The sequence below is a fragment of the Garra rufa genome, chromosome 12, assembly GCF_049309525.1.
Source record: "Garra rufa chromosome 12, GarRuf1.0, whole genome shotgun sequence".
NCBI lineage: Eukaryota > Metazoa > Chordata > Actinopteri > Cypriniformes > Cyprinidae > Garra > Garra rufa.
The window spans coordinates 33012904-33035830 of record NC_133372.1 but is presented as its reverse complement, the minus strand read 5'-3'; the positions used below and the strand labels follow the sequence as shown (position 1 = coordinate 33035830).

Here is a 22927-nt window from a genome sequence, read left to right as displayed (position 1 = left end):
ACATGACAGATTAAAGAAGGTCATATAGGTTTGTAATGACATGTGGGTCAATGTGTCTTTTAGTCAAGGCTCTACTTAAATGTGATCTGTAAAATTTGACCATGGTGGAATTTTTTTCAGTGCCTCGGAGTCAATCATCCATGGTCAGTAAAATGAAATTGATGATGTTTCTGAGCTGGAGGGGTTGATTTTATGTTTTTGTCAAAGTGCCATATCATGTTTGGCTTGTTCATTGATTGCCTCACAGATATCTGAAGTTTCTTATTGGATGAGACTAGAGGGAAAACCAAGTACACTGACCAATGGAGTGATGGGGAGGAGGTTAGATGGTCAACAGGGCAGTGTTCATATAAACCTCTGTAATTCTTCCTGTGAACGACGGACAAATCCGTAAAGAACTTGTAAGTATAAACCTCACAGAGATATATTTTAAATGTATATCTAAAGTTTTCATATTTTTATATCTCCTCTTTGAATACAGGAATGATGTCCAGCCTAAAGGAGATCTGTGCCGGATTGCCCCTTGATCCTCTTCCCCCAAACCGTGGCAGAGACCCCAGTGTACCTCATGCACCTGTTCGCACTCCAAACCTCACCCCAGCAGAAGAACGGGTGGGTCGATATCACCTCTGTGACATCTTTGTTCAGTTATTTAGTTATTAATAATAATTGAAAACATAATAAATAAATTAACAAACAAATAAACAATAAACTAATTTTGAATTTGAAGATCAGGGTAAATTTAACTTATTTTGTCTTCTGTGAAACACGCAAGTATCTTCTGTATGATATTTAGGCAAAATAAGAAAATATACACATCTTTATTCTGTTCAAAAGTTTACATCCCTGGCTCCTAATGCATCGTGTTTCCTTCTGGAGGATTAGTGAGCGGTTGAACCTTATGTAATAATTGCTTATGAGTCCGTCAGTTGTCCTCAGTGTGAAAAGATGGATCTCAAAATCATACAGTCATTGTTTGAAAGGGTACACAAAAATGCTGAAAAACCACAGAATTTGTGGGACCTGAAGGATTTTTCTGAAGAACAGCGGGAAGTTTAACTGTTCAGGACAAACAAGGGACTCATGAACAACTCAAAAAAAAAAAAAAAAAAAAACAGCTGTGGATCATTCAGGTAACAACACAGTAGTGCATAAAGTGCATCAGCAGTGGTTAAAAATACAAAAGTTTCCAAATCTTTCCACTGTGTGAGCCCTGTCAATCATTAGAGAAGATAAAAGTCTGAATTTTGTAAGAGAGAGGGATGAGGGGCAGAGACAAAACATTTAGTAACTTGATTGCGTCACGATAACTCAGTTAATCTCTACTGAACTCTCCTGTCCTTGGTCTCTGTCATAGTTTGTTTTTTTCTGTCTCTGACTGACTCTCTAGCTGGCTTTAAGGAATGCTTTGAGATACTTTCCACCAAATCTGCATGCAACTCTGGCTACAGAGTTTGCGCAGGAGCTCAGACAGTATGGACACATTTACATGTACCGCTTCTGTCCTGCACTACGTATGAGGTACAACATACGCAATCGTACAGCATACATGAACAACTGTATTAATACACTCAGTCTTGACCATGGCATTTCACACCATATCTATGACTGTATGTGTTTGTTGTAGAGCCTATCATATTGATCAGTACCCATGCAGAACAAGACAAGCTGCTTCCATCATGCTTATGATCATGAACAATCTGGATCCTGCTGTAGCTCAGGTACATTGTTACATGTAATACCCAGAAATTGCTGAGAGGTTAAAATAACGTGACCCTGGACCACAAAACCAGTTATAAGGTATGTATACATCCATATCAGAAAGTAAATAAGCTTTCCATTGATGTATGCTTTGTTAGGATGGGACAATATTTGGTCGAGATACAACTGTTTGAAAATCTGGAATCTGAAGGTGCAAAAGATCACCTTTAAAGTTGTCCAAATTAAGTTAGCAATGCATATTATTAATCATAAATTAAGTTTCGATATATTTATGGTAGGAAATTGACAAAATATCTTCATGGAACATGATCTTTACTTATTATCCTAAAGATTTTTGGCATAAAAAAAAAAACTATTGATAGTTTTTATTCATGCAATGTATTTTTGGCTATTGCTACAAATATACCTGTGCTACTTAAGACTGGTTTTGTGGTCCAGAGTCACATTTTATAGTGTAAGTGCGCTCATATTTTAATGCTTGTCTGCTCTCAGTTCCCACAAGAGCTTGTCACTTATGGAGGAAACGGACAGGTGTTCAGCAACTGGGCGCAGGTAGATTGACATATTTATGTATTTTTAACTAATATTAAAAAAAGTATATATACTTTATACACCTATATATACATACTGTGTTTTTTTGTGTGTTTGTATACATAGTTCTGGTTGGTATTTCACTATCTGAGCACCATGACTGAAGAGCAGACCCTTGTGATGTACAGTGGTCATCCATTGGGTCTCTTTCCTAGCCTCCCTTCTTCTCCACGCTGTGTTATCACAAACGGCATGGTAAGGTACACACAGGCCTTTATGCATGAGTATGGGTTATATTTACCCATAAGGCTCCATCTCTTTATCTTCTTTTGTTTCAGGTCATTCCAAACTACTCTTCCAGAGAAGAATATGAGAAGATGTTTGCTATGGGCATTACAATGTGAGATTTTCATTTGCACATGTGCACTACTATTCAAAAGTTTGATGTTGATGAGATTTTTTCTTTATTAAAATATGGTAAAACCATAACAGTATGATTTATTTTTTCAATTTTAAATATTTGTTTTCTATTTTAATATATTTTTAATGTAATATTGTCCTGTGATGGCAAAGCTGAATTTTTCAGCAGCTATTACTCCAGTCTTCAGTGTCACATGGTCCTTTAGAAATCATTCTAATATGCTGATTTGGTACTTAAAGGGATAGTTTACCTAAAAATGTTATAAAAATTCTGTCATTAATTACTCACCCTCATGTCGTTCCAAATCCGTAAGACCTTTGTTCATCTTCTCACAAATTGAGATATTTTTGATGAAATTGCTGTCTATGCAGGGTCAGAAAGCTCTCGGATTTCATCAAAAATATATTAATTTGCAAAGGTCTTACAGGTTTGGAGTGACATAGGGGTGAGTAATTAATGACAGAATTTTCATTTTTAGGTGAACTATTCCTTTAAAAACATTTCTTATTATTAATGTTGAAAACTGTTGTGCTGTTTAATACTTTTGTGGAAACTCTGATACATTTTTTAGGATTTTTTTTTTTTAAGAAAGTTCCAAATTTCAATATTTATGTGAAATACATTATTAAAATTTTTGCTGTCACTTTTAATCAATATAATACATCCTTGAAGAACTATGTAATAGTATAGTCTATATTGTTTAGTGTGTATGTTCTTCTGTGTTTATGCTCAGGTATGGGCAGATGACCGCTGGAAGTTACTGTTACATCGGTCCTCAGGGCATTGTCCACGGCACAACGGTAACAAAAGCATCTATTGATATGTTCTGTTCTATCAAATTAAAATATTAAAAACAGATCTAAACAAGTATTTCTTTGTGTATACAGTTGACAGTGCTCAATGCAGGCCGGAGATACTTAGGCTCAGGTGACCTGAGGGGTCGTGTGTTTGTGACATCTGGTCTGGGTGGCATGAGCGGAGCACAAGCAAAGGCAGCGGTCATCGCTGACTGTATTGGGGTCATTGCCGAGGTTAGATGACGGTTAAAGTAAATGCTCACTATTTTTATATATTTCTAGTCAATCAGTATTCAGTTTCTTGTTAAAAGCAAATTTGCTCATCAATCAATGTTACAGTTTAAATTCACAAAGAAAATGCTCTGATTTAGAGTAACTTTTCAGTCTTTAAAGTATTTTTTTTTTCATTCACACTTTTCCTGGCTATAGATGTGGGCACATGTCTCATATTAGTTGTGGTCTATTTCAATTTTAATGTGTATTTGTAAAATATGTCCCTAAATCAGTAATGTCTATAAAACTGAGATAAGTTGCCTTCAGAATTTACATTATAATAAAATCACAGCATGGATTTATAGCAAACATCAGTCAAAATCTTATAGCAAAATGAACTTGAATCGCTTAAAAAATTCATTCGAATTCATCACATTTAAGTACAAATTGCAAAACGCCATCAGGCCCCTAAAATGATGCACATGTGAAAACTTTAAGTGCTCAATCATAACTGACCTCTACAGGTTGATGAAGCTGCCCTAAAGAAAAGACATGAGCAAGGCTGGCTGATGGAGATCACTAGTGACCTAAGCCACTGCATCCAACGCATCAGGTACAGGATGCAAGAAAACATACATAGAAACACATTGAAACACACAGACATGTCTTCAATTTATGCTTAATCTAATAGGGAGGCCAGAAAGGCAAAGATGGCCTTAAGTTTAGGCTACCATGGCAATGTGGTGGATCTCTGGTAAGTTGTGTACTTTACATTCTGTTTGCTACGGTTTCCAATGTTTTTTCGTAAATTATAAGTGCAATATGTTTCAGGGAGTGTCTTTACCTGGAGTATAAGAAGACAGGAGAGTTATTGGTTGATTTGGGATCTGATCAGACGTCACTGCACAATCCCTTCAGTGGAGGTTATTACCCAGTGCAGCTCACCTTCAAACAAGCCAGTCAGCTCATGAACACCGACCCTGAGCGCTTCAAAACCCTAGTACATGAAAGGTACATATACACACAACAATCCCTTGATCTGATTGTCACAAATAACTATAAGTTATTTATATCTATATAAACTGCAACTCCCTTGTGTAGTCTTCGCAGGCACGTGGCAGCCATCAACAAATTATCTGATGCAGGGATGTTCTTCTGGGACTATGGCAATGCTTTTCTCTTAGAGGCCCAGAGAGCAGGCAAGTAAAGGGTCAGCTGCCCTCAGTTATGAATTATTTTATTTAGTGAGAAGAGACCACAGAGTGATACGAGAGATGTGAAAGTAATTAATAATACACTTTAACTGTCATAATACAAAGATTTTTATAGAAGCCCATTTGTTGCCACAGAATTCATTTTCACTTTTTGTCTCACAATTCTTACCTTTTTTCTAAAAATTCTAAATTTATATACCACAAATCTGACCTTTTCAGAATTGCTAGTTGTATTCTGTTAATTTTGTTTTTGAAGAAATTCAAGAACACAAAAGAAAAAAGTCAGAATTGAGAAAAAAATGTCACAATAACCTTTTTTATTTCACGCAAAAAAGAATTGTGATATGTAAACTCAGAATTTAAAGGAAAAGAAATTAAAAGAAAAAAGTAAGAATTGCAAGATATAATCTCAGAACTGTTCAATGTAAAGTCAGAATTACAAGAAAAGGCAGAATTGCAAATCTTGCTAATTTTAAATTTATATTTTGCTATTCTGAGAACAAAAAATCTTTGTAAATTGTGAGATAAAAAGTGGCAATTACCTTTATTTATAGCGGAAACAACCTTCCGTAAAAAATTGATCTAAAATGCCATGATTACCCAGTCAGTATTAAGTGTTCCAATGAGCAATATAATAAAACCTGTTAACTGTATGCATAGCCTTAAACAAATCAGTAAACAACATGATCTTCTGTTTCTTCAAGGTGCGGAGGTAGGGAAGAAAGGAGGGGGGTCTACTGAGTTTAAATATCCTTCATATGTCCAACACATAATGGGGTAAGTGACCATTCGCATACTCACAAACAAATGTGACCCTGGACCACAAAACCAGTCTTAAGGGTCCATTTTTTTTATATAAATGTATACATCATCTAAATAATTAAGCTTTCCATTGATGTATGGTTTGTTAGGATAGGACAATATTTGGCCGAGATAGTATTTGAAAATCTGGAATCTGAGGGTGCAAAAAATGGAAATATTGAGGAAATCGCCTTTAAAGTAGTCCAAATGAAGTTCTTAGCAATGCATATTACTGATGAAAAATTAGTTTTGATATATTTACGTTAGGGCATTTAAGTAACATTACTTAATTTCCTACAGATTTTTGGCATAAAAGTAAAATCTATTATTTTGACCGATACAAATTATTTTTGGCTACTGCTACAAATATACCCATTCTACTTGAGACTGGTTTTGTGGTCCAGGGTTACACATATGTAATACATAAACTCACTGACTAGTTTTAAAAGGTTAGTTCAACCAAAAATAAAAAATATGTCATCAACTACTCACTCTTATGTTGTTCCAAAACTGCAAGACCTTTAATAAAGCCTTTATTCAACAATTTCTTTTTGAATAAATAATACTGTTAATAATACTGTTAAATCTCTCAACATTAGGGTGAGTAATTAATGACAGATTTTCATTTTTGGTGAACTAAGCCTTTAATCTTTGCCCTTCTTGTAGAGATATTTTTTCACTGGGTTTTGGGCCATTTCGTTGGGTCTGTACTTCTGGTGACCCTGCTGACCTTGCTGAGACTGATGCAATCGCCACTGCTGTACTAGAAGAGATAAGTTCCACAGTAACCGAACGTGTCCGACAGCAGTACAATGACAACATTCACTGGATCCGTGAAGCTGGAAAACACAAGATGGTAAAAGTCAGACTCTCAGTTCTAAGAACTCTTTTCATATTCATTTTGTAGTCACATTAATTTATTTACGGGTTGATTTTGAACTTATACTGACATCTAGTGGTGTGAATGCAGCATAACACCAAAGCAAACAATTATGGAAATTTGTGGAAATCTAGTGTTTTCATGACATGTTATGAATCGGCCATATTGGTGGCACTGAATGTAACCAGTGCCACTGAACTGAACAAAACTTGCATATTTAGCTAATTATTGCTGCTGAAAATGATGCATTATTGTCATGTTTTGTGCTGGACTAATCGGTCAGACCAGAATAACATTTGAGTACTATAGTCTGCCAAATGTTATAACAAATCAATGAGAAGATTGCAAAAAACTGTCTGAGCAACAAAAGGTGCTTGTGGTTGGCCAAACTGTACCAGGATTTCCAGAACAAGAATCTTGACAACATTTGTGTTTGTTCTTATAATTTCCAGTCAGGTAGCTGAAATATTAGGCTAATATCTTAATTGATACTGCTCGTACATATCTTTACCACAAATTAACTTTAGTTTGTCAAAATATTGCACACTTACCTGCTTACTAAGTCCCGCTCTATTTGATTTAGCAGCTTCCATACATTTTTCCATGGTTTAGACAGCATAAATTAGCAGAACAACATATTCAGTAGTACATTAACCATGCAATCTATGCTGTTGTTTACATCCGAGTATCGCCAATATGGCTACGGATTCGGGTAACTGACCAAATTCACAGACAGAAAAGTGTCCAATAATAGGCAAACCATTATGATTTTTTTTAAACATGTTTTGTGTGTTCAGGTTGAAATTTGCATAGTAAGGTTGATTTTTGTGTTTAGGTTGTGGGTTCGCAAGCCCGTATTCTCTATTCGGACCAGCGAGGAAGAGTATCCATCGCTTTGGCCATAAACCAAGCCATTGCTAAGGGCAGAGTCTCGGTAAATATACTGAAGTGTGCATACTACAGCACTCATTTAATTAGAGTTCATTAATACACACTTTGCACACATATTAGTGCAACTGTGTTTCTATCATCTCAGGCTCCAGTAGTTATCAGTAGAGACCATCATGATGTCAGCGGGACAGACAGCCCCTTCAGGGAGACCTCCAATGTTTATGATGGCTCTGCCTTCTGTGCAGGTACAGAACAGACACATCTAGACATACAAGTGAACTCATATTTCTTATACAATCAGAATTAAGTAATTCAGAGAGCCTATTTAAATTATTTGTGACCCTGAACCACAAAACTAGTCATAAGGGTACATTTTTTGAAATTTAAATTTATACCTGAAAGCTGAATGAATAAGCTTTCCATTGATGTACGGTTTGTTAGGACAAAAATAGGACAATATTTGGCTGAGACCGCGATTTCAAAATATTGAGAAAATTCCCTTTAAAATGATCCGAATTAAGTTCTTAGCAATACATTTTACTAATCAAAAATTAAGTTTCGATATATATTTACAGTAGGAAATTTACAAAATATCTTCATGGAACATGATCTTTACTTAACATCCTAATGATTTTTGGCATTTAAGAAAAATTGCTAATTTTGTCCCAAACAGTGTATTTTTGGCTATTTGCTACAAATATACTACTACTTAAGATTGGTTTTGTGGTCCAGGGTCATATTTATGTCTGTGCATTTGTTATAGACATGGCAGTGCAGAACTTTGTTGGTGATGCATTCCGTGGTGCCACATGGGTTGCTTTGCACAATGGAGGTGGAGTTGGATGGTAAGGAGATATTTCAGTTGATTAATAGTGTAAGTAATTGCTAGTTACTTATCAATAGTGCATCAATTGTTGACCCTAATTTTTATTTCTAGGGGGGAAGTGATTAATGGTGGTTTTGGATTGGTTTTGGATGGTTCTGAAGAGGCAGGGCAAAGAGCTAAACTGATGTTGAACTGGGATGTCTCTAATGGGGTGAGTATCTTCATGTGTATACACTGATTATACTGTTTATATATATATATATATATATATATATATATATAAATACTGATGTTTATATCTTTAGGTGGCGCGGAGATGCTGGTCTGGAAACACTAATGCTTATGAGACGATTCAACGTACCATGGAGGACCAGCATCAGCTGAGAGTCACAATGCCCAACCCAGTACAGGAAGATCAAGTTCTGGACCGTGCACTGCAGGGATAGACTAAACTCTAATTGAAATATGAGATTATGCATTAAAGTGAAACAGAATGAGTGTCTATAAACACACTTTCACTTAGCAGAAAAATTAGGTCAAGTAACACAAGTACTGTTTTATTCAATCAGAATGGACAATGGAATGCTTAAATCTACCTTATTTTTTAATGCGGAAGTAAGCTGTTTTCTGGTAATGTGTTAAACTTCTGGTTCATAAGCCACCGCAGGCAATGGTAAAACTGTTTTCACTACAAACCATTGTGTTCATGACAATACATTAAAATAACATAGTATGACACACCAGTTTGCAACATCAAGCAGCAAAACTAAAATAAAATAAAATAAATAAAAATAGCTGGAACCAGATGAGACTGGAAGCCAGACACATTAAATTTACCAATTTCTGTGCCCAGGTGGATGGACTATGTAAATTCCACATAGTCATACTATTGCATTACTATTGCATGTTATGTTTATGTAGTTTGGTTTTTGAATTTTACTTCAGGGATTGATTTCAATAAAGTATTTGAGGTAAAGGAGCAACCTGATGTGTGTTTTATATGGTTATAAAATAATAACCTTCCATAAAGGTAAGAATGGTCCTGTTAGTAAGTCGCAAGTGGAAAAATATTAAAATATTATGGTTCATTTTTGACACTGGTGTTGCAATAGTATCTTAAATGGTATTATGGTGGTATCATGCTTCAAACAGTAAAAGTATTTGAGATGCAACTGAAAATGTGGTTTCTAAAATAATCTGATCAAACTAAAAGATGCCTCTGTACAGTCCATGACTGTCTTTAGTCAAAATGAAGAAGAGCTTTGACCTTTGAGTAAGAAGAAAGGATGTCATGGATACACGTAAACATGCCACCCATGGACTTTAGTTACTTCACAGCTACATTTACAGAAGTGAGTGGCGTTGAATAAAAAAACATATTGCAATTTAGATTAATTTTATTTGAACAGCTATTTTTTAAACAATGCTAGAAAGTCCAGTATTGAGAACGGAGTGCTTACTGGGTGACCCGACGCTGGAAGAAGAATTCAGGCGGTTGAAAAAGCGAGATTTGACAGAGACGTACCTATTTCAAATAGCATGTGGTTCCCTTGAACCACACAAATGCAGTGGTAGCGCTTTTAGGAAGCATATAATGGATAAGATGAAATCATCAACTCGCCCACAGCCGAAAAACCTTGACGCTCGACTTGTTATACCTCCATCAGAGCACAGAGGAGCCGCTGAGTTCTACTCGCTTTTTCCTGAAGACAAGCCAGCGGAACACCCGGACTGGGTCAGGGATAGAAAAGCGTTCAGAGAAGCGCTGGAAGGGATGGGAGACCTGCGCAGATGGCTTCATAATAAACCCATTCTCACCGACTTGGAATTTGCCGTCATGGAACGAGACAGAAAAGCTAAGCGGATGTCATCACTCTCTACAGAAACAATCATTATTCAACCACCAACAAATGCAGTCAATGTAGGAACATAACTTGACATTTTACAATGAAAACTTGATGAAAATGTTAAGTGGCTCTAGAAATGGCACAACTAAAAATATTACTATTATAAAAAGCAAGAATAGAGGATTTGCACTTACGTCAAGATATGGTCAGGTAGCCGGATGCGCGGCCATATTGGCTATACTCGGATGTAAACAACATTGTGGATTGCACAGTTAATGTACTACTTAGGAGTAGTTCACTTTCATAACAAAAATGTACAGATAATGTACTCACCTCATGTCTTTCTTTCTTCAGTTGTAAGGAAATTATGTTTTTTGAGGAAAACATTTTCTCTCCATATAATGGACTTCTATGGTGCCTCCGAGTTTGAACTTCCAACATGCAGCTTCAAAGGGCTCTAAACGATCACAGCCGAGGAAAGAAGGGTCTTACCTAGCAAAATGATGGGTTATTTTCTAAAAAAAAAAAAAAAAATTACAATTTATACACTTTTTAACCTCAAATGCTCGTTTTGTCTAGCTCGCAAGACAAGCGTTTGAGATTAAAAAGTATATAAGTTGTAAATGTTTTTAGAAAATAATCAATCGTTTCACTAGATAAGACCCTTCTTCCTCGGCTGGGATCATTTAGAGCTCTTTGAAACTGCATTTTGGAAGTTCCAACTCTGGGGCACCATAGAAGTCGATTAGATGGAGAGAAATCCTGAAATATTTTCCTCAAAAAACACCATTTCTTTACAGCTGAAGAAAGAAAGACATGAACATTATACATTATCTGTAAATTTTTGTCCTGAAAATGTACGTATACATTGTTCTGCTTATTTATGCTGTTTAAAAAACTTGTGTAAGCTGCTAAATCATAATAGAGAAGGACTTAATATGCAGGAGGGCGCAATATTTTAACAAAATAAAGTTAATATGTGGTAAAAATATGTACAAGCAGTATTAATTAAGATATTAGCCCAATATTTCACCTACCTGACTGGAAAGGACAAGAACAAGACATGAATGTTGGCTAGATTTTTGCCCTGGAAGTCCTGGTTCAGTTTGGCTAACCACAAACACCTTTTGCTCCTCCTTTTTCGCATTCTTCTCCTTGATTTGTTATCATTTTGGCAGTCTATAGTATTCCAAATGTTTTTCCCGGTCCGACCAATTAGTACAGCCCAAATATGACAATAATTGTTTATTTTCAGCAGCAATAATCTGCAAAATATGTGAATTTCATTTGGTTCAGTGGCTTGTTTAAGTTCAGTGCCGCCAATATGACTGATTGATGACACATTGCGAAAACACTCTATTGCATTAGAAACAAAGTATTAAACCAAATATTCCCATCGGAATAGTAAACCAAATATTTTGTCCAAATTCGTTTTTGGGAGGGTTTTCAAATTTGTCAATTTTGTCTTTATGTCATAGTCTCCGCTGGCTCTCAGACGTGAAGTTGAAGGAGTGAACAACTTTGTGTGCATGTGCGAAGCTGGCAACCTCTCCAAACTCTTAGACTGGAATGAGACTGGTAAATTAAAGCGTGTAGACCTCTGCACTCTGTTTAAAAAGGTGTGCATATACAGCTTTGGCATTACATTTATTCTTTAGTTTTTGCACAGATTTAAGGACAACAAAAAATATGTGTATGTTTCGTTTTTTTTTTTTTTTTTATAGCAAGGCTTCTTCATACAACCTGAGCGGCTGAATGTGCTGATGTCCTTATTGAATAGTAAGGATGGAAAATCAGTAACTGTGAAAGACCTGGCTGCTGGTATTCAGGCCTGGAGCAGAAAGCATCAGGAAAAGGAAGAACAACAATCAAACCCAGGTACAGCTGAAGTCAAAAGTTTGGCAGAATCTTCATAATGTTAATTATTTTACCAAAATAAGAGGATTTATACAAAATTATCTTTATTTAGTACTGACCTGAATAAGATATTTCACATAAAAGACGTTTACATATAGTCCACAAGAAAAAATAAAAGTCGAATTTATAAAAATGACCCTGTTCAAATGTTTACTATTGAATAGTGTGTTCTTACCTGAATGATCCACAGCTGTTTTTTTTTATTAATATTTGCTCATTAGTCCCTTGTTTGTCTTGAACAGTTAAACTACCCGCTGTTCTTCAGAAAAACCCTTTAGCATTTGAACCCTTTCCAACAATGACTGTCATCCAACAGAGGGACTCATTTGCAATTATTACAGAAGGTTCAAATGCTTACTGATGCTTCAGAAGGAAACACGATGCATTAAGAGCCAGGGGTGAAAACTTTTGAACAGAATGAAGATGTGTACATTTTTCATATTTGAAAAAACTTTGAAAACTTTTTGGAGATCAGGGTAAATTTAACTTTTTTTTTGTCTTCTAGGAAACATGTAAGTATCCTCTGTAGCTTCTGAAGGGCAGTACTAAATGAAAAAAACATGATATTTAGACTTCATTTTGTTCAAAAGTTTTTACCCCAGCTCTTAATTTCTCGTTTTCCTTCTGGAGCATCAGTGAGCATTTCAACCTTCTGTAATAGTTGCATATGAGTCCCTCAGTTGTCCTCAGTGTGAAAAGATGGATCTCAAAATCATACAGTCATCGTTGGAAAGGGTTCAAATGCACAAAAATGCATTTGTGGGACCTGAAGGATTTTTCTGAAAAACAGCAGGTAGTTTATCTGACATCATAAGGTATTGCATATTTATGTTTAGGTTATTGGAATGCAGATTGTGGGGAAAAAATTGGATCAAGACACCATCTTCCAATGCACGGAGAGGAGAAGAATGAACAGGTGCAGCAACACATCCTTATTATTATTTGTGTACAATTAATGTTAAAGGAGAACTCCGGTGTGATTTTGACCTAAAGTGTATTGAATCATGATACCGAGTGTAAACGTACCTTGCATATCTCATCTCGTCTTGTCCACTGCTGTCCGAAATCTGGGGTCAGTTATCCGATGCTCACAACAGGTTGTCAATGAAAGTCAATCGGGCATCGAAGGAGCCATGTAAATAAATCACTGTTTTACGCCATTTACGAGGCACAAAGTAGCTCCAGACTTCATTGGTAGACTTCCAAGGGCCCTGACATTTAAAACGAGACATTGAGAACTCAGAAAAAGCACCGGTAGTTTATTTACAAGTAGATTTATACAGACAGTAACTGCAAGAAGTTTAGCGGCCGCCGCCATCTTAAATGTAGTCACGATAAGTCGAGTGTCGAGCACGAATGAAACTACAACCTGATACGTTGATAACCTGATGAATTCCATGGTGCTCGACACTCGACTTATCGTGACTACATTTAAGATGGCGGCGGGCGCTAAACTTCTTGCAGTTACTGTCTGTATAAATCTACTTGTAAATAAACTACCGGTGCTTTTTCTGAGTTCTCAATGTCTCGTTTTAAATGTCAGGGCCCTTGGAAGTCTACCAATGAAGTCTGGAGCTACTTTGTGCCTTGTAAATGGCGTAAAACAGTGATTTATTTACATGGCTCCTTCGATGCCCGATTGACTTTCATTGACAACCTGTTGTGAGCATCGGATAACTGACCCCAGATTTCGGACAGCAGTGGACAAGACGAGATGAGATATGCAAGGTACGTTTACACTCGGTATCATGATTCAATACACTTTAGGTCAAAATCACACCGGAGTTCTCCTTTAATTACAGTATCAAATTACATCAGTTTATTTATGCTATATCCAGTATTTCTCTTTGAATGTGAACATTGCTAGGAAGGCATGCAGGATGTAGAGGTGTTAGTGATCATGCGAAGAGTTCTGGCAGACACCAAAACCTCCTGCCCTTCTTCTCTGAGTGGCCCAGTGGGCAGAAAAGTGGACTGTTTCAGGAGACTTTGCTTCAGAGAATATGTGAAATCACTGGAGCAATGCCAAGAACAAGGGGTTAATGTAAGCCAGGCCACACTACAGAAAGGTATGTTATAAATTATATATAAAATATAAATACTGCACATTAAAAAGCACATAGAGAGATGGCATAGTAAACCATTGTAAACTGAATGCCGAATACAACCTGACAGTCTCTCTTTCTTAAAGTTCTGCTGCACCCTGGTGACATGAGCATGTCTAGCAGCTTCATGTTGGGAGGGAAAGCTCACCTCAGGACGGCCAAAACACATCAAGCTGAAGGTGGAGCACGTAAGGAACACACAGAGATGTAAGTCACTATATGACGAGAAAATTGACTAATAACAATCAGTACGAGGAGGTTTATATGTTATGATTGGTTTTATTTACTTGTTTTGTTAACTTTTATGATGTTCAAAAGATACATCAAATGCTTGAATTTGCTTATGTCTGCATATGTGTTGTAGGAAGAATGCTTTCTGGCCTGGAAGGGAAGATCATGTGCGCTTGTTTCTGCCCGTAATAACAAGCTCTCCTGCAATGGTTTTATTTCGGCGTGTTGAACATACTGCTGTGCCAAGTCCCGGACACTGGCCTGTAAATCATTTAGGATACTCAACCTCTGGAGACATAGAAGCTCGCAAAGTGTACACCCTCTAAAACATCTTTGACTGTATTAAATGTCTGCAGTGTTGTTTTGACTTTCTAAAAAGCAAATATCTACCATTAGATGGTGGCACGCAAATTCTGAAGTACTAGGTGTGGTGCTATTTTTAGCTACACAGGTCTGTTTTGTCACTTAGCATATTTTCATCTTTGACAGAGTGAACTAAATCAGTCATGCTTGATTAAATAAATACTAAATTGTAACATTTTCTCTCAATGCTGTTTTTTTTTTAAATTTTATTTACAGTATGAATGTACAAATACAAATAAGGGTGTGTTGTGTGAATAGAGCTCTGTTTTCCTGTATTCCTGATACCAGGGCATTTGCATTAGGAAGTATAAAGCAGAGTGATTTGTTTGATGATATAGATCAGGACACCTGTGAAATGAGAAAACAGAAAGAGCACACTGTTGAAGAGAGACGTCAGGGTTAGAGGACAAGGAGATGGCACGAATTTTGAGTCCGCTCCTGTCGACTCGTGAGAACGGTCTTCTCTTCAGTTTGCTAAGTCATGACTGCAGTGTAAGTTCACTTTTTTAAATCCTTTTTCTCATCCATTTTTACTTACTGGTTTTGTGATATATCACCAGAACTAAATACAATACTTTTTTATTGCATATATTGTATATACATTGCATATATATTTTATTTTAATTATTATATATATGTTCAAAACCCTGGACCACAAAACCAGTCTTAAGTAGCTCGGGTCATTTTATAGCAATAGCCAAAAATACATTGTATGGGTCAAAATGATCGATTTTGACACATTTAATGGCAATTTTCTCAATATTTTGATTTTTTTTGCACCCTCAGATTCCAGATTTTCAAATAGTCTTATCCTAACAAACCATACATCAATAGAAAGCTTATTTATTCAGCTTTCATACACTGTATAAATCTTAATTTCAAAAAATGTACCCTTATGACTGGTTTTGTGGACCATGGTCACATATAAAATAAAAAAAGACAAAACTTCAATGAAATTAAATTGAAAAATCAAAATAGAAAAATAAAAACTATAATAGAAATCTATAACTGCATTTTAATGATACTAGAATAACAGTAATTGGGATATCCAGGCATTTGACTGGTATTTCATGCTCTTTCCATGCACTTGTTTTGGCTTATCTGGAATACACATCCTGATCCTAACCACTGACTGCTGGTTTTTCTGGTTTGTATGCAGAAAACATGGTGGTTATTTTAATGATTCATATGAATAGAGCTGCAAAGGCCAGTCATAGGACAGACGCATACAATTGTTTTTCAACTATGCAAATTTATGCAAACGGCATATTACAGACAAAACTGCATAGTCGTACAGACAAAATTACATTGCACAACTACACTACCTCTTGCAATGCAGCTGGATCTGTATTTGTGGTTATTGTGTATTAATAAAAAAAATGATATTCAGGATCTGTGAATATGCACTTTTATATACACACAAAGTATACATTCACAGACGCACTGTATATATATTTATGAATGTGTTTGTTTGTGTACATTTCAGGTTTTAGCATGTGGTATTGTCCAGCTGGTGATGGCAGCCCCTCCACAGAAAAAGCAGTGGAAAAGTCACAGTTTTGGAGTTTTATGTCTGGTACTAGATAAATCGGTGCATTCAACATTCATGAGACTCTACGGTCTTAAGGTGAGGCTAACAGAGATATTACAGAAAAAAAAAAATTCTGTTTCAGGAAAAACTCAAATTAAAAGCTCAACAGTTCATAGATGATTTTGTGTATATTTCTCTTTGAATTCTCTGTATACACACAATGTGTTTTTATATACACTACCAGTCAAAAGTTTTTGAACAGTAAGATTTTTAATGTTAATCAAAGAAGTTTCTTCTGCTCACCAAGCCTGCATTTATTTGATCCAGTAAAATGTTGAAATATTTTTACTATTTAAAATAACTGTTTTCTATTTGAATATATTTTAAAATGTAATTTATTCCTGTGAATATTTTTAGCATCATTACTCCAGTCACATGATCCTTCAGAAATCATTCTAATATTCTGATTTTCTGCTCAAAAACATGTATTTAAGTAAGAAACATCTCATGGATGCACTGGGACGCATCCTCAGTGATGTATCCTGGGATCATTGGATGTTTCGGGTCTCGCAACATCATACACCCTCTCCCAGGCGACCCAGCCGGGGTTGATCAAGCCCCGACTTGCGTCCCAGTAGCAGTCCACGGATCAGCCCTCTTTATCCAAAGCCACCTTGTGGCCTTCTCTGCTGCTTCACTTGCGAATCGAATGGCCCTTTTCTTTGCCACCCCTGTAACGCCCAACCGACTGAGGGCTTTGCACAATGAACGTCCTGCAAAGCCTCTACAGCCAACTTCTATGGGCTCATAGATGGTTCTCCAGCCTCTCTCCCTGCACTTCTCCACCAGTTCCTGGTACTTAGCACGTTTCCTCTCATTGGCTTCCTCAATACGCTCTTCCCAGGGCACCGTAAGTTCCAGCATGATTAGCTGTTTTGAAGCCTCAGAGGTAATTATCATGTCTGGACGGAGGCTTGTTGTTACAATGTGCTGAGGGAACCTCAGTTGCTTTCCCAGGTCGACCAGCAGCTGCCAGTCCGAGGCTTTGTGGAGGAGGCCTGTTGTTAATTGTGGGCGTGCCCGGGGTTTCTCTCCAGCTTTAACGAAGGGGACTGCCTTTTTTGGAGCATGGTGGTGCTTGCTGGTGCTGATGGCTGAGGCTAAGCTCTCAGCAATTGCCTTAAGCACCTGGTCATGGCGCCAACGATAACGACCATCAGCCAGAGCCTTTGGGCAGCTGCTGAGGACATGTTCTAAGGAGCCCCTTCCAGAGCAAAGAAGGCAGGAAGGTGTTTCACTCTTTCCCCAGACATGGAGGTTCGCTGGGCTTGGCAGGACATCGTAGACAGCTTGTACCAGGAAACGGACCCGATGAAAATCTGCCTGCAAGATGTTTGCCCAGGTAATCCTGCGCTGCAGTGTACTCTCCCACCTAGTCCAAGCTCCCTGCTGCCGGAGTCCCACCGCCCTGCTCACTCGCTCTTCCTCCACGCCTGCTCGAACCTCTGCCTGGAGTAGGTGGTGTCTTTCCTTGCCACAGGCCTGGCTAACCAAGGTCTTTGGGAAATAGCCCAAGCCTGCTCTGCCTGTCGCCACAGTGCCCACTAGAGCCTTTTGTCTCAGGCGTGACTCTGCCAACTCCACTGCTTTCCCAGCATTCCATTTCCTTCCTGTCCTTACCTCAATGCTGGCTGATGACACCTTGCAGTCCCTGGAGTCCCTGTATTGTAGGGCTTCTCTGGTGCGTACCACCATGAATTCTTCTGTAAGGCCACTGAATGGCAGCTGCAAGATGTTACTCGTCCCATATAATGCAGCACTGGTGAGACTGCGTGGAAGTCCCAGCCACTTCCGAAGAAAGCCACTGATCTTCCTTTCTAGGGACTCAACTGTTGTCATTGGGACTGCATAGACCAGCAGGGGCCACAAGACTCGGGGCAGAATGGAGTGCTGGTAGATCCAGGCTTTAAATCTACCAGGCAGACCGGACTTATCAACCTTGGCAAGCCAAGCTCCAAGTTCTTCGTTGGACTTCTGGATGGCGGCAGAGTCTTTCAAGCTGGAGTCAAAGAGCTTCCCTAAACTCTTGACAGGTTGCTCCGTGATGGTTGGGATGACAGTTCCTGAGATGGAAAAATGGAACTTGTCAACCACTTTCCCCTTCTTCAGCACCATGGACCTTGACTTGGAGGGCTTAAAACTCATTCTAGCCCAGGCAATGAGTCTCTCTAGTCCTTGTAGGATCCACCTGCTCCCTGGGACCGATGTCGTTGTGATGGTAAGGTCATCCATATAGGCTCTTATAGGGGGCTGTCGTACGCCTGACTTAGTTAAGGGCCCTCTGCATTCCACTTCGGCTGACTTGACCACCATGTTCATGGCAAGGGCGAAAAGAATAACCGAGATGGTACAGCCTGTTATTATTCCTTTCCCAATGCGATGCCAGTCTGATGTTTCTGACCCAGATGTGACCCGCATCCTGAAATTATTGTAGTAATCCAGAATTAAGTCCTTAATCTTACTGGGAACATGATGGAGGTGTAGAGCAAGCTCGACCAGCTTATGTGGTATGGACCCATAGGCATTTGTCAGGTCCAACCACAAGACAACTAAGTCACCTCTGTTCTCATGGGCCTCTCTGATGAGTTGTGTGACTACACCAGTATGTTCCAAGCAGCCGGGAGCTCCAGGAATCCCCCCCTTCTGCACTGAGGGATCGATGTAATTGTTCTTGAGGAGAAACTCTGTCAGTCTTCGTGAGACGATGCTGAAAAACACCTTCCCTTCAACATTCAATAGAGAGATGGTTCGAAACTGGTTGATGTTTTTGAGTTCTCCTCTTTAGGAATCCACACTCCCTCAGCACACCTCCACTGATCAGCAACTCTTCCTCTTCGCCAAATCACCTTCAAGATCTTCCACAGGTGCCGGAGAAGCCCTGGGCAGCGCTTATAAACCAAATAAGGTATGCCACTGGGGCCTGGAGTAGATGCTGAGCGAGATGCCTTAATGATCTCCTCGACCTCCTTCAGACTTGGCCCCCTCAAGTTGAACTCAGTTGCTGGGGGGGCGGGGCTGATGAGAGCTTTGTTGGGTTCCAGTTCCTGTTCTCTCAGGGGATCGCTCACTGTGTCCTGAAGGAAGCGATTCACTTCCTCTATTGAGCACTCAAGCCGACCACTGCGCTTGTCTCCGAGCAGTTGTTTTGTGAAGCAGAAGGGATTGGCGATGAAGGCCGCTCGCTTCCTGGCTCTCTCTCTCCCCCGTCTCCGGTGCCACTCTGCTCTGCGTAGGATCATCAGCTTCTTCCGCAAAATGTTTTGCAGCTCTGCTAATGGTTGCTTCTCCTCATCAGTAGCTTTCTTGTACTGTTTCTTGAGGGAACGAAGCTCCTGACGCAGGTGATGTATCTGGGTAGCCCTGCGGTTCATGGTGTAGGAGGTAGGCTTGGTTTTTCCTTTCTCTACCCGGCCGAATCTCTCTAAGGCATAGCTGAAAATGATGGTAGTCATTGTTTTTAGTCGGCTGTCAGCATCTCCTTTGGCAGTGGCTTGGATGATGTTGGACACATCCTCATCAAACTGCAGCCACTCACTCCGTTTGCTGGCTGGGGGCCACTTAATCCGCTGCTGAACTACTCTGCTAGGATTTGGAGGCTCTGGTACGTGGAGGGACTTGGCTCTGTGGGTTGCCTCCCACAGAATTACTGTATTATTATTATGTTGAAAAGAGCTGAGTAGATTTTTTTTTCAGGTTTCTTTGATGAATAGAAAGTAAAAAAGAACAGGGTTTATTTGAAATAGAAATCTTTTGTAATATTTTAAATGCCTTTATCATCACTTTTGATTAATTTAAAGCATCCTTGCTCAATAAAAAAGTATTAATTTCTATAATTATAATAATAATAATAATAATATACTGACTCCAAGCTTTTGAATGGTATAGTGTATAATGTTACAAAAGCTTTTTATTTCAGATAAATGCTGATCTTTGGATATTTCTATTCATCATAGAATTCTGAAACAAAAAATGTACTGTTTTAAATATTGATAATAAAAAGTGTTTATTGAACAGCAAATCAGCATATTAGAATGATTTCTGAAAGATTATGTGACATTGAAGAGTTTCAATCACAGGAATAAATGACATTTTAAAATATATTCAAATAGAAAGCAGTAATTTTAAATAAAATATTTCGAAATTTTACTGTTTTGCTGTACTTTGAATCAAATAAATGCAGGCTTGGTGAGCAGAAGAGACTAATTTAAAAAACATTGAAAATCTTACTGTTCAAAAACTTTTGACTGGTAGTGTATTTCATTCTATCTTGTTAGTAGGATTACTCACTCGCTTTATTTATTTATTCTACGCATTCTCAAAAATCTCTTCTACAAAGTTTTCGACCCATTTCCACCGCTCTTTATTGTGCAGTGGTTCTGCTTTAAATTTTCGCCCATGTCTACTTCACTGCCATGTGACAATGGTATTTCTCTTTCTCTTTGCAGAAAGCCAAGCTGCAATGGGAACAGGAGCTGTATACACCATTTGAGTACTCAGAAACATGTCCTTATTTCCACACCTTCCCTGGTGATGTAAGTGACAAAGCCATTGCATTGCATGTATTTGTCCAATGTGTTTATGTGCATCAATATGTGCGCGTGGATCGAAATCTTACAACTGACTAAAAATGTAAAAAGGTTTTTGCAATGTTAAGGTTTAGGGCTATATAAAATATCATTAGCTCAACAAAAAAGTAAATGCAAAGTCCTCATCATGATCGAAACCAAACGTGTGTGCATGCAGGACTGTCAGATAGGAATAAACTTTGCGGATGAAGATGAGGCCAAGCAGTTCTATATTGCTGTGCAGAAGCAAATCAGTGAAAACAAAGGTCTGACACTTTGAATACTCCTTGCAAATGACATTAAATAATGAACAATGTGCCAAAGAATGTTTCTCTCTTCTCCAGCATCTCCCTCTGGACTTACACGCAGATACAGTGTGGGGGCTGTTTCTGACTGGAAAGAAAAACTTGACAATTGTCTTAGAGGAAATGAAGTGCACAAGAGGTGAGAAGCAAAACTTCTTATTACACTGTGAAATAAGTTGTAAATAACTCTTTTTAGAGTATGTTTTACAACAAAATACTGTTTCAGTCTTTGTACTTCAAAATTGCATGTTTCATTTAATGTGTTAATTGCTGTTTTTATGTAATTGTGAGATTTAATTGCAATCTTTGAGTGAACATTTTGGAAAGTAAATCCTACACCAATATTTTTTTTCATTATTTGTGTTTTTTTTTGTGTGTGTTAATTCTGGTTATAGGCATTCCCTTAGAACTGCACCCAGAGTTCCACACCGTCTTGATCAAGATGCACCATTCCCAGAGAGCAAATCAACAGTTTCTAGCACAATATCCAGCCAATCACAGGACTCACCACAAACTCTCCCCAGTATTAATGAAGAGTCGATGTCTCTCGCCCAGAGGAAAGGGCCCCTCCCGCCTATTCCCATTCATGCCAGGATAGCCACACTGAAGTTTAATCGCAATGCTAGCATGGAAAACCTGACTATTCAAGACTCCTCTATTCCTGTTCCATCATGGGTGCCACCCCCTCCATCTTACCAGGCCCCCATGGCCCCTCCAAGTTTCGTTGTAAGTATGTGTGCTCTTAGATTGTATGATATAGAGAAATGTTTGTAAGTAGCTGTTTAATAAAATTATATCTGAATGTGTTTCATGTAGATTAAAGATCCCTACTCTACTGGAATGAAGCAAAATTCTCATTATAATGGTAACTCTTCTAAATCTTAAGCTTAAGTCTAAATGTAATTCAACTCAGTTTTTGCTTAAGGACTACTAAACATGTCAGACATGTTTCTATATTTGCAGCTGGCATCGGAGATGAATCTGGCTATGATGATTACCTGTAAAGCCACCATCCTCTCCATCATATGTGACTTTTTAACTTGGCAACAGTAGGATCTGGACATTATACCTTACAAAAACTAACACACAGAATATATACATTACCAGTCAAAAGTTTTTGAACAGTAAGATTTTTAGTAAGATGTTTTTTAAAGAAGTCTCTTCTGCTCACCAAGCCTGCATTTATTTGATCCAAAATACAGCAAAAGCAGTAATATTGTGAAATATTTTTACTATTTAAAATAACTGCGTTCTATTTGAATATATTTTAAAATGTAATTTATTCCTTTTATCAAAGCTGAATTTTCAGCATCATTACTCCAGTCCTTGGTGTCACATGATCCTTAAGAAATCATGCTGATTTGCTGTTCAAGAAACATTTTTATTATTATTATTATCAATATTTTAAAAATTGAATACCCTTTTTTAAGGATTCTTTGATGAATGGAAAGATCTAAAAGATTATCATTTATCTGAAATAAAAAGCTTTTGTAGCTTAAAAAGCTTTTGTATATATATTTATACGAGAATATAACAATGATTTCTGAAGGATCATGTAACTGGAGTAATGACGCTAAAAAAATCATTTTTAAAATTACAGGGATAAATTAAAATAATAAAACTTTTTTTTTTAAATAGTAAAAATATTTCAAAATCTTACTGTTCAAAAACCTTTGACTGGTGGTTTATATATCTTTATTAACTTAT

The 22927-nt window shown here is 37.7% G+C and overlaps 2 protein-coding genes and 1 pseudogene across 2 annotated transcripts; 2 read left to right on the top strand and 1 right to left on the bottom strand.

The window, feature by feature from the left end:
• The first annotated feature begins 253 nt into the window (after positions 1-253).
• On the top strand, positions 254-9275 carry uroc1 (urocanate hydratase 1). The gene is made up of 20 exons (XM_073851955.1): positions 254-401; positions 482-612; positions 1391-1521; positions 1628-1721; positions 2215-2274; positions 2380-2508; positions 2592-2653; positions 3408-3474; positions 3562-3705; positions 4209-4297; positions 4376-4438; positions 4516-4695; positions 4786-4883; positions 5603-5675; positions 6366-6555; positions 7415-7513; positions 7616-7715; positions 8234-8315; positions 8408-8507; positions 8602-9275. The coding sequence occupies exons 2-20, from the start codon at positions 484-486 to the stop codon at positions 8740-8742; spliced, it is 2031 nt and encodes a 676-aa protein (XP_073708056.1). The 5' UTR covers positions 254-401; positions 482-483; the 3' UTR covers positions 8743-9275.
• Positions 9276-9719: 444 nt separating this feature from the next.
• efcab12 (EF-hand calcium binding domain 12) lies at positions 9720-14793 on the top strand. Its single transcript, XM_073852563.1, has 7 exons — positions 9720-10211; positions 11622-11762; positions 11868-12021; positions 12897-12976; positions 13928-14129; positions 14252-14372; positions 14530-14793. Exons 1-7 carry the CDS (start codon positions 9720-9722, stop codon positions 14720-14722), a joined length of 1383 nt encoding a protein of 460 aa, XP_073708664.1. The 3' UTR covers positions 14723-14793.
• Positions 14794-16902: 2109 nt separating this feature from the next.
• LOC141347566 (uncharacterized) lies at positions 16903-20899 on the bottom strand (annotated as a pseudogene).
• Between the last annotated feature and the right edge of the window lie 2028 nt (positions 20900-22927).

What these genes read in the sequence shown, in the direction of transcription:
- uroc1 (XM_073851955.1), top strand. Translation starts at nt 484, where the DNA reads ATGATGTCCAGCCTAAAGGAGATCTGTGCCGGATTGCCCCTTGATCCT. An exon ending in GGCAATGTGGTGGATCTCTG is followed by an intron (nt 4,439 to 4,515) that starts GTAAGTTGTGTA and finishes AATATGTTTCAG; the next exon opens with GGAGTGTCTTTACCTGGAGT. An exon ending in TATGTCCAACACATAATGGG is followed by an intron (nt 5,676 to 6,365) that starts GTAAGTGACCAT and finishes CCCTTCTTGTAG; the next exon opens with AGATATTTTTTCACTGGGTT.
- efcab12 (XM_073852563.1), top strand. Translation starts at nt 9,720, where the DNA reads ATGCTAGAAAGTCCAGTATTGAGAACGGAGTGCTTACTGGGTGACCCG. An exon ending in CCAGGCCACACTACAGAAAG is followed by an intron (nt 14,130 to 14,251) that starts GTATGTTATAAA and finishes TCTTTCTTAAAG; the next exon opens with TTCTGCTGCACCCTGGTGAC. An exon ending in CGTAAGGAACACACAGAGAT is followed by an intron (nt 14,373 to 14,529) that starts GTAAGTCACTAT and finishes TATGTGTTGTAG; the next exon opens with GAAGAATGCTTTCTGGCCTG.